The following is a 12,413-nucleotide window of genomic DNA, read 5'->3' on the forward strand; positions in this document are numbered from 1 at the left end:
AGTATAATAAAGCCAATTAAAATTTAGATATTAAGAATATAACATTATGTAACAGATACAACATAAAGCTTTTACTGTATATTCAACAGATGAAAAGGGAGCAGATATGAGCAGTTCATTGTTAGGGTTTACATCCACTTTAGACTATTTGCCTTGAGTGATACAATTTTGCAGAATAGTCTCTTTAGATTTATTTGAGCGAGCTATGCGGGGAAAAAAAAAAGCCCAGGACACTCACTGGAGAGTTTCCAAAGAGCTACTCGCACCTCCCAAAAGTATAAATCTGTTCCAAAGGTAGAGCATAGAAACAACAAAGCTACTCAGGAGGACGAACTGGTAAGTCTGTATATTTCTGCACTGAGCTAAACAGATTTAGTGATATATAGAATGATCTTGTGTTGGGGGGGCTGGTTTTAATTAATCTGAATAACCTGCATGTCTGATAAAGGTGCATCGTTTTATAGGAAGGGGATCAGGAATGTCAGAGAAGTGTCTGAAGTCCATATCTGTATTCTTGTTTGCGATTTATAAAATAGTTGCAAGGAGGCCAGCATGATAGCCAGGCAGCCAGCATTAGGAAATCTCAGAACAAGAGCCTCTATGCATCTCCCATAATATATAGTATATATAGAGTACCTTGAAAAAGTATTCATACCCCTTGAAATGTTCCTTATTTTGTCATGTTACATCCAAAAACGTAAATGTATTTTATTGAGACTTTATGCATAGATCAACACAAAGTGGCACATAATTGAAGTGGAAGGAAAATGATAAATGGTTTTCCAAAATTTTTTATAAATAAATATCTGAAAAGCGTGGGGTGCATTTGTATAGTGCCCCCCTGATTCAATACTTTGTAGAACCACCTTTCACTGCAATTACAGCTGCAAATCCTTTTGGGGATGTCTCTACCAGCTTTGCACATCTAGAGAGTGACATTTTTGCCCATTCTTCTTTGAAAAATAGCTCAAGCTCTGTCAGATTGGATGGGGAGCGTCTGTGAACAGCAATTTTCAAGTCTTGCCACAGATTCTCAATTGGATTTAGGTCTGGACTTTGACTGGGCCATTCTAACACATGAATATGCTTTAATCTAAACCATTCCATTGTAGCTCTGGCTGTATATTTAGGGTCGTTCTCCTGCTGGAAGGTGGACCTCCTCCCCAGTCTCATGTCTATTGCAGACTCTAATAGGTTTTCTTCTAAGATTGCCCTGTATTTGGCTCCATCCATGTTCTCATCAACTCCGACCAGTTTTCCTGTCCCTGCTAAAGAAAAGCATCCCCACAACATGATGCTGCCACCACCATGTTTCACAGTGGGGATGGTGTGTCCAGGGTGATGTGCAGTGTTAGGTTTCCACCATGCATAATATTTTTTACTTTTAGGCCAAAAGGTTACATTTTGGTCTCATCTGACCAGAGCACCTCTTTCCATGTTTGCTGTGTCCCCCACATGGCTTCTCACAAACTGCAAATTGTACGTCTTATGGTTTTCTTTCAACAATGGCTTTCTTCTTGCAACTCTTCCATAAACGCCAGATTTGTGGAGTGCACAACTAATAGTTGTCATGTGGACAGATTCTCCCACCTGAGCTGTTTATCTCTGCAGCTCCTTTTGGCTGCTTCTCTGATTAATGTTCTCCTTGCCTGGCCTGTCAGTTTAGGTGGACTGCCATGTCTTGGTAGGTTTGCAAATGTGCCATACTCTTTCCATTTTCGGATGATGGATTCAACAGTGCTCCGTAAGAGATTGGGATATTTTTATATAACCTAACCCTGCTTTAAACTTCTCCACAACTTTATCCCTGACCCGTGTCTCGAGTGTTCCTTGGCCTTCCTGATGCTGGTTGTTTAGTAAGGTTTTCTAACAAACCTCTGAGGGCTCCACAGAACAGCTGTATTTATACTGAGATTAAATTATGCACAGGTGGACTCTATTTACTAATTAGGAGACTTCTGAAGGCAATTGCTTGCACTAGATTTTAGTTAAGGGTATCGGAGTAAAGGGGGCTGAATACAAATGCAAGCCACACTTTTCACATATTTATTTGTAAAAAAAATTGGAAAACCATTTATCATTTTTTTACTTCCACTTCACAATTATGTGCCACTTTGTGTTGGTCTATGACATAAAATCCCAACAAAATATATTTAAGTTTTTGATTGTAACATGACAAAATGTGGAGAACGTCAAGAGGTATAAATACTTTTTCAAGGCACTGTGTGTGTGTTTATACATATGTGTATATGTATGTGTGTGTGTATATATATATATATATATATATATATATATATATATCTATATATATATATATATATATATATATATATAATGTGTGTGTGTGTGTGTGTGTGTATATATTACACACACTCACTGGCCACTTTATTAGGTAGACCTGTTCAATTGCTTGGTAACACAAATTGCTAATCAGCCAATCACATGGCAGCAACTCAATGCATTTTAGGCATCTAGATTTAGTAAAGACAACTTGCTGGGGTTCAAACCGAGCTTTAGAATGGGAAAGAAAGGGGATTTAAGTGACTTTGAACATGGCATGGTTGTTGGTGCCAGACAGGCTGGTCTGAATATTTAAAAAACTGCTGATCTACTGGGATTTTCATGCACAACCATCCTTAGGGTTTACAGAGAATGGCCCGAAAAAGAGAAAATATCCAGTGAGCGGCTATTGTGTGGATGAAAATGACATGTTGATGTCAGACGAGAATGGACAGACTGGTTCCAGATGATAGAAAGGCAACAGTAACTCAAATAACCTGATAAGCAGAGAAACCATAAACTATAATGCACTAATACTAGCACCTACCTAGGAGGGTGCTATATTACCTTGACCTTGGAAAATGCCTTAGCACCACTGACACCTTGTGTATACACATTAGTAGGCAAATTGGTTATTTTTAATATCTTAGGGACACCCTGAAATGAGACTCAAGACCTTGTAGCAAAGAACAAGGTATAGTGTTCAGTAGTTATCAGGTTAACAAGGTATGACAGTGGAAAATGTAGCAGAATGGGCATAATGCTGCAAATTCACTTTGATACACCACAGCAGATTTAAATCAGACCAGTGTAAACTGCTGTAACTCTTGTCACTGTATGGGCTGAGAGAGGCAACCAAATGGGTATCCACATAGTTAAGGGCTAAGTTGCCAATGGGCTCCAGGAATACGAAAGCTAGGCCTAGGCCTTTATAAAAGAGGGTAAGCATTCTTCTGAAAGGTGGGCTTAACAGTTTAGTAACTATCTACAGTCTTTGAATTTAGGCTGGGTTCACACTTATGCAAACTGGATGTAGATTTCCCTACCCATAGCAGGGGATTGTGACCGACTCTCTATGGAAGTGTGAATTGCCCAGGAGTCCTGTGCATCTTTTGGTCCGTTTTAGGTCTGAATTCAGACCAAAATTCAGGCTGAAATCGGACCTAAAACGGTGAATGGAGACACACCAGACTTCTGCTGTAAGCCGTTGTGTGCTCTAGTGTGAACCCAGCCTTAGTCTTCTGCTGGCTACATTTGGGTTCTTGAAGATATTGGTGTGCTTTAAGATGTAGAATATTTCTTAAGAGATTCATGAAACGGTATCTACCAGTTTTATTATTACAAGGGAAAGAAAATCCCACATTTTAGGTTGTTGTCAGAAAACTAATTTAGGGGAAATCTCCCTAGTGGGACACAGCAAAAAAAAAACTCACAGGGTTTCTAAAAAATTGCCTATAGTTACACTTTAAAGTAATTTTTGCTGTGATATTTGGTGAATTCATTGCTAGATCTTTGGACATGTCTGTTTTTTCCTGCTAGAGCAGGGGTGCCCAACCAGTCCCCCGGGGTCCACATGTGGCCCACAGAGCCCTCTGATGTGGCCCGCAACCTCCTGCTCGGGGATGGTGGGTTGGAAAGCCCAGATTGCAGGTTGTCTACCTGCCATGCCAGAGCATCAGTGTTGTGAATGAAGCCAGAGGTAGAAGAAGCAAGCAGCTGTGGAGCAGAGCTGCATAAGCCAATGCTTCCTGTACAGTACCGGCTCCTGTCATAGGTGGAGTGATACCAAATGCACCAAATGCCTGGGACAGCAAAATCCCTTATCACCGAAAATCACAGCGTATATATGGACATATCTGTTCTGGGCTGCTTTTAAACTGATTCGTAGGTGTAGCGCAGTGTACCTGCAGCTTACCTGCACTGAGCCATAGACTTCTCATCTTACCTGTGGGTTGGGTGCACTTTCAGAAAGAAATTCTATGGCAAAGTACAGCTAACCTGCAGGAAAGCCACAGGTGCGGGTAGACCACCGACCATCAGTGTAAAAGTAGCCTTAGGCCCCTTTAACATGATCTGTCTGACCCAATCGGACCCTCATTCACCTCTATGGAGCGGCAGACACCTTCCAATACGATCTGCTAAAAAAACAGAAAGTGAATCCGTCCCCTTCCATTTGATCAGATGAAAGGGCCCACAGAGTAGAGTGGGCTGTGTCTGTGTCTGCTTTGCATACGCAGAGTGGACGCAGAATTGTCATCTGCTCATTGTGGCCCGCGACTGGTTACTAAGTCGCTTAAGTGGCCCTCGCTCTTGAAAAGGTTGGGCACCCCTATGCTAGAGAATAGTCATTGGTGGAGATTTACTAAAACGGGAGCCCACAGAATCTGGTGCAGTCATTCATACTGACCAATCTGCTTCTAAATTCAGCGTGTTTAATGAAGCTTTGACAATAACATCTAGAAGCTGATTGGTTACTAGGCACAGATGCACCAGATTCTGTATGCACCAGTTTTAGTAAATCTATACCAATGACTATTCTCTGGTGTCTCATCTGGTATCCATCTGCCAAACCTTTGAATTGATAACACCCCTCTCCTAACAGTTCCAGTTCTTGTAAAAAATACTTGTCTATTCCTAATCCACTTGCTGAGTGCCAAGAAAGGATCACATATGAGGCCTACCCCAGGGTGAGTTCTTCTGGGCTATGTATTTTGTACAGGGTCACTGCCTTACACAAGAGGTACCTCCACATTGAACAGAAGATTAAAATTGATTAGACTGTCTCAATGTACGACACACCACTACGGTCACTTGTTCATTTAGGAGGGACAGAGCTGACGTCCTCTCCACCTGTCCAGCGTATCGCCACTACCTCACTCCCAGTAATGGTATGAACCACCACCATGCACCTAACACTGACTCCATATGTGCACCTGGTGGTGAAGATCTACTCCCATTGATATTGCAGGTGTAAAACAGAATAGGAGATGATAGAAAATCTCTCCAAAGTGGTTAAAGCTCAAAAGCTAATTTTTGTACAGAGTGGGGAAGGGTTAGAATGCCTGAAACCAATTTTATTGCTATCTGCACCCGTCCCCATATGACAGAGCACAGATCACTTTTTAGATGAGTGGATGTCCTTGCTGCCCTTACCAATCAGTGCTAATGCATCATAAGGTCCTTTTTGATGGGAGGTGGGGGTGGAGGGTAAAAAGGGGCAGCTGAGGCAGTTTTCCTGCCCACCTAAACTGTAAAATAACATTCTCCCTTGAGCAGCTAGGCCACAGCCTCGGCCTTTCCTAACAGGCCCTGCAACTCCGGAGCCAGACGGAGGTTCCTGCTCACGAGGCCGCACCTTACCGTCTCATGGAAGATACAGGCAGTGGAGGGGGAGGCTGAACTCCAGTGGACACTGGCTAGTCCCGGGACACATCCCGGCCCCCTTGAGTAACTAGGCCACAGCTGCGACCTTTCCTAACATGTCCCAAGGCTCCAGAATGGACACCACTCCTCCAAAATGCTGGTAGTGGGGATTCTGCCATACATCTCTCCTCCGCCCCCTCCTCGTCTTCTTCCTCTATGGCCTCTTCCTGTGCAGACTTGTCCTCGGAACCAGCGGTGCTCCGTAGGCGTTGTAGGGGCTATGCAAGCACTCAGGCAAAAAGATGCCATGCAGTGCTTGAGTTAGTCTGCTTAGTGGACAGGAGCCACACTGGGGCAGAGATTCTGTCAGCTCTGCAGGGGCAGGCTCAGAGGTGGTTGATGCTCTGCCAGCTTCAGCCAGAAATGGTGGTTTGCGACAATGGCACCAACCTCCTCTCTGACCTCCGACAGGGACACTTCACCCATGTTCCCTGTTTGGCTCACGTCCTTAATTTGGCGGGGCAGTGTTTCTTGTGCAGATACCTAGGCTTACAGGATCTCCTGAGGCAGACCAGGAAAGTCTATGGGCATTTCCGCCGGTCATATAATGCCAGTGCTCGGCTGGCTGACCTCCAAAAGGAATGCAACCTCCCCAAGAACTGCCTCATTTGTGACATGCCCACCGGGTAGAACTCAATGTTGGCAATGCTGCAGTGGCTGCACACGCAGCAGAGGACCAGCAATAACTACCTGTGTGAGTATGGCACCAGGAAAGGGTCAGGGGAGCTTGGCTTTTTTCGCCACGCCAGTGGCTCATGATCAAGGATGCATGCACTGTCATGTCACTATTTGAGGAGGCCACGAGGATGGTGAGCAGTGACAGTGCATGCATCAGTGATACTGTCCCTCTTGTCTACCAGCTGGAGCACATGCTGTGTGTAATAATGGACAGGGCACTTGAGGCAGAAAAGAGGGAGGAAGAAGAGGACTTCCTTACCTCTCGAGGCCCCCTTTATCCAGACAGTATTCCTGAAAGCCCACCTGCGACACAGGAAGAGGATGAGGAGAGGAGGATTGTGTCAGCATGGAGGTGGAGCCTGGCACTCAGCATCAGAAGCAGTCTTCAAGGGATCATTTTCAGTCCCCAGAAACCCATGGACTTGTACATGGCTTGGAGGAGGTGGCTGCGGATCATGTCGTCCTTGGTGACCCAGAGGACTCCGGACCAAATGCCTTAGCAAACCTACGCTGCAACTCTGATTTCTTCTACTGTGCTGATGCTGAGGCTAAACAGCAGGGACACTATCTTGGCATTCTCAACCTTGTCAACATAGAGAAACCCTTGAAATAACTTTCCAGTCTCAGGGAAACCCCTGCTAAAAATGACTATATCTACAACTCATGATACATTTATCCCCTTACAGATCACTAAAAAGATCAATGTGTCAGTGGGAAATGATCTGAGAAGCAGAAATTACTCAAGGAACCCCTAGCACCCTCTAGAGCAGTGGTCATCAACCCAGTCCTCGTGGGCCCACTAACAGGCCAGGTTTGCAAGATAATTTAAATAAATCACAGGTGATATCATTTACTGCTCAGTGATTATGGTATTCTAGTCTGCATCTCCCCAAGGTAATACATACAACCTGGCCTGTTAGTGGGCCCTGAGGACAGGGTTGATGACCACTGCTCTAGAGGAGCCATGGTTGGCAAACCCTGGTATAGACAACCAATGATATTATAGGTGACAATAATAATCATGCTATTGACATTGGTTTACCCTTTTTCTCCCCAAAGGGGAGGTTTTAAGCCATTGAATAGTGACATCTATAGCACATGAGGCTATAATTGTAACATATATTACGATTAATATCCAAAAAGTATGCCCATGATATGTTGTGAATAGGGATGAGCTCGGTGTTTGACTCGAACATCGGCCGTTCGTCTGTTCGGCGAATTCAGAACTTTGTGGACCGTTCGCACCATATTCGGCCCACAATGCACTACGCCATCGCAGTGCATTTCTGGCTCATGATTGGCCAAGCATGCACTGTGACCCCGCATGCTTGGCCAATCACAGCGCCGGCAGAGAGGAGAGCCATAATTGGCCACAGGCAGGATGCCTGTGTCCAATTATAGCTCAGGGGGTTTAGTACACATCCCCCACTATATAAGGCTGCCAGCGTGGCAGCCTTGTGTAGTGTGTGCTCCGGCGTGCAGGGAAAGAGCAAGATAGGCAGCGACAGTGTGTTCTTTTCTCAGACATCTTAAAGTTAAAGTGGTGTTGTGTGCCTCCAGCACAGTATACACCTGTATCTACCCTTTATTGCTGTTTTTCTCGAATTAAGGCATCTGCAGGAGTTAGTGGGTGTTGTGTGCCTCCAGCACAGTATACACCTGTATCTACCCTTTATTGCTGGTGTTCTCTAATACAGGCATCTGCAGGCGTTAAAGTGGGTGTTGTGTGCCTCCAGCACAGTATACACCTGTATCTACCCTTTATTGCTGTTTTTCTCGAATTAAGGCATCTGCAGGAGTTAGTGGGTGTTGTGTGCCTCCAGCACAGTATACACCTGTATCTACCCTTTATTGCTGGTGTTCTCTAATACAGGCATCTGCAGGCGTTAAAGTGGGTGTTGTGTGCCTCCAGCACAGTATACATCTGAAGATACCCCTTATTGCTGGTGTTGTCTGTTGCATATCTTGCATATTAGCCTTTAAAATTAGCACTTTTGATTTTGAATGTTCGAGTCCCATAGACTTTAATAGGGTTATAAAGTTTGTACAAATTTTAGGTACGTTCGAATGTTCTGGTGCAAACCCGAACCGGGGGGTGTTCCGCTCATCCCTAGTTGTGAATATGATTTTTAAATAGGTATAGGTATATAAAATAAACTTTTATTAAGATAAATGAACATACAGGGTCATAAAAGGCACATCTGGTATAAAGTAATAATTTAAATTTGCATTTGCAAACTAAGCACATAGTGGGGTTTGCCGATTAATACCATGAGTGACAAGGCACAATATATGGAGTATGAAAGCAAACGAAATAAAATACTGTCAGTATGGAAACATGAACATATAGATAACGAAAGATAATATATAGTCATCAATAGATACATCTAGATGTCAGTGGCATGGGATTATGGGACTATATCAAGTATACACACGTTTCGAAAGATTGTAACCCTCAGTCCCAAATCTTATTATATTTGGATGGGCACCCCCTATGAATGTACTGTATAAGATTTTCTTGAAAGGTATGGTATTGTTTATTTTACGCATGCAGGTGCAAAATTCACGAGGTGAAGTCCTCATCTATTGTTTGGCTATCACTTTTCTGGCTGTGAATAGTGTTTCTTGCTGGAAAGTCTTGATGAACTTACCTAGATTTGAGTCAGGGAATATTCCTAATAGGCATTGCTTAGGGTGTAATGTTAATTGGGAGCCCATGGTGTCATGAAGGAAATTGACAACCTATGTCCAGAAACCCTACATGATTGAACAACTCCAGAGCAAGTGATAGAAAGTACTAGTAGTACAGTTACACATCAGACATAGCGTACTTTGCTCACTTTTATAACAGGCCAATCTAAGAGGAGTAAGATAGGAGTGATGTAGTGTATATATAATTGGGTAAGGAGGTCTGATAACTTGTGCGACACTCTTAGCCCTTGTACACACGGTCGGACATACCGGCAACAAAATCCGTCGGATTTTGTCTGACGGATTTTGTCCGAAACTTGGAATGTCCGACCGTGTGTACAAGGGCTTACAGGTGTCCAGAGCATCACTCCATTCTTCATCATCTGTACCCATGTCGTTCTCCCACCTTGTCTTAGTCCTGTAAAATATATTTTGGACGAGGAGGGAAGGAGCAACATACCATAAAATATAGAGGTCAAATTATGGGGTTCCGTACTTTTAACCACTTCCATTAATGGAAGTGACTGTTGGAATTCTGATGAAAACTGCAATTGCATGGCAAGTTGAACCTTTCATGGTTTATTCATGGTGAACCTGAAAAAAACTGAAGAACATATAATTAGGTAGTATGAAGCCCTCCCTAAGTCTTAAAATATTTATTTTTAATATACTTACAGCTACTTTTTGAGCCTGGCACCTTTGATGTCCCATATGTATTAACTCTTTTTTTACTCTATTAAATAGGTCATCGAAGAGTTCTTCCCTGTACTTTATAATTTAGCTTTTTTCGTTTTTGGCAATCTGTGTCCATTCTCTTCTTTAAAATCTGCTGCATTTTACTATGGTGCATCTCACGGTCACACCAGAGTCTGCCTTAGCAGTTGAACCAGTGAAGATCAAAGCTTGGGGCCTTCCTCCACATCAGATTGTTACCATTAGAGCATGGCTGAAAGATGACAGAGGAGAGATGTTCTACTCCAGAGCTTTCTACAGAAGTGACAATGAAGGAAAGGTGGATCTTCAACAATCCCCAGCCACTGGTGGAGACTATCATGGGGTTCATCCAATGGGACTTTTCTGGTCTCTGAAGCCAGTTACTCCACACTTCAGGTTGATCAAGCGGGATGTGATGGGGAGTCCCTTGGAGATTCACCTGGAACTCTACAGTCAGTTGGAACTTAAAGCGATGCCAGAATGTTCTCCTAATGCTACTGCGTGTCTGAGAAGATGGTATGTAGCTCCTGGGGTCCAAAGATTGCAAGTCCGAGAAGGGCGACTTCGGGGAGCTCTCTTCATTCCTTCAGGCAAGAAACTCTTGCTGTGTTTTCTTTCAAAACAAATCTGCAATTTAATACAAAAAATTCACTTGCTATTTTATGAAAATATAATACGATTGTGTAGATGAATCATAACAATTGGACTCTATCTACAGTATCTCACAAAAGTGAGTACACCCCTCACATTTTTGTAAATATTTAATTTTATTATATCTTTTCATGTGACAACACTGAAGAAATTACACTTTGCAAAGTAGTGAGTGCACAGCTTGTATAACAGTGTAAATGTGTCTGTCCCCTCAAAATAACTCAACACATAGCCATTAATGTATAAAACCAACAGTCAACAAAGGTGAGTACACCCCTAAGTAAAAATTGGACCCAAAGTGTCAATATTTTGTGTGGCCACCATTAATTTCCAGCACTGTCTTAACCCTCTTGGGCATGGAGTTCACTAGAGCTTCACAGGTTGCCACTAGAGTCTTTTTCCACTCCTCCATGACGACATCACGGAGGTGGTGGATGTTAGAGACCTTGCGCTCCTCCACCTTCCATTTGAGGATGCCCTACAGATGCTCAATAGGCTTTAGGTCTGGAGATATGCTTGGCCAGTCCATCACCTTTACCCTCAGCTTCTTTAGCAAGGTATTGGCCTTCTTTAAGGTGTGTTTGGGGTCGTTATCATGTTGGAATACTGCCCTGCGGCCCAGTCTCTAAAAGGAGGGGATAATGCTCTTTGTCAGTATGTCACAGTACATGTTGGCATTCATGGTTCTCTCAATGAACTGTAGTTCCCCAGTGCTGGCAGCACTCATGTAGTCTCATCAGACCATAGGACATTGTTCCAGTAATCCAAGTTCTTAGTCTGCTTGTCTGCAACAAACTGCTTGCGGGCTTTCTTGTGCACCATCTTTAAAATAGGCTTCCTTCTGGGATGACAGACCATTTTCATGCTGCGTGCAGCGTATGGTCTGAGCACTGACAGGCTGACTCCCCACCCCTTAAACCTCTGCAGCAATGCTGGCAGCACTCATACATCTATTTCCCAAAGGCAACCTCTGGATATGACGCTGAGCATGTGCACTCAGCCCCTTTGGTCGACCATGGCGAGGTTCTGTTAACCGCTGTATGGTCTTGGCCACCCTGCTACAGCTAAGTTTCAGGGTCTTGACAATCTTCTTATAGCCTAAGCCATTTTTATGTAGAGCAACATTCTTTGCCATGAGGTACCATGTTGAGCTTCCAGTGACCAGTATGAGAGAGTGAGAGCGATAATATCAAATTTAACACACCTGCTCCCCATTCACACCTGAGACTTTGTAAAACTAACGAGTCACATGACACCGGGGAGGGAAAATGGCTATTTGGGTCCAATTTGGACATTTTCACTTAGGGGTGTACTCACTTTTATTGGCAGCGGTTTAGACATTAATGGCTGTGCGTTGAGTTATTTTGAGGGGACAGCAAATTTACACTGTTATACAAGCTGTACACTCACTACTTTACATTGTAACAAAGTGTTATTTTTTTCAGTGTTGTCGCATGAAAAGATATAATAAAATATTTACAAAAATGTGAGGGGTGTACTCACTTTTGTGAGATACTCTATATCAGCAAAAAATATTTCCCATCCAGCCTGGTGTGTCACAGTGAGTGATGCTATTTGCAGGGTTGTGGGCAAAAGAACAGGGGACCCAAGAAACACACGCTCCTTCGGGGTACAATAAATTACAGTAAATAAATAATGGGAAACAACACTAGGATCCAATCAGATATACTGTAGAGGGCATGAACTGGTGAGAAACCATGCTGACGAGAGGGCAGAGTGAACAGAAGGATGTCTCATCAATGTACTGTTTCTCCCTTTACAGTTCAACAACAAATTAGGGATTGGGAAGGAGGGGTGACCTAGCTGTATTGTTAATCTACAGTAGAGAAAAGTCAGGTCACCAGCCTAGTTGTGCTACCTGGATGGGCTGTGTAAATTTTAGGATTGCCTAGATAGAAATCAGGTCCACTGACAAGGGGGGTATTATCGCCACTTTACCAGGCCTTCTGTAGGGG

General features: G+C 43.4%; 1 protein-coding gene across 1 annotated transcript in view; it reads left to right on the forward strand.

Annotated features, from left to right (window-relative positions):
- Positions 1–261: 261 nt before the first annotated feature.
- Positions 262–12,413, forward strand: part of LOC143940029 (acyl-coenzyme A amino acid N-acyltransferase 1-like) — a 28,964-nt gene continuing 16,812 nt past the window's right edge. The window contains exons 1-2 of the mRNA XM_077461081.1: positions 262–336; positions 9,817–10,376. Coding sequence (XP_077317207.1) covers positions 9,914–10,376 — 463 coding nt within the window. The 5' untranslated portion in view covers positions 262–336; positions 9,817–9,913. The remainder of the gene's footprint in view (positions 337–9,816; positions 10,377–12,413) is intronic.

Source organism: Lithobates pipiens, unplaced genomic scaffold (assembly GCF_037356315.1).
Source record: "Lithobates pipiens isolate NorthernLeopardFrog02 unplaced genomic scaffold, aLitPip1_a1.2 Scaffold_3, whole genome shotgun sequence".
Classification (NCBI taxonomy): domain Eukaryota; kingdom Metazoa; phylum Chordata; class Amphibia; order Anura; family Ranidae; genus Lithobates; species Lithobates pipiens.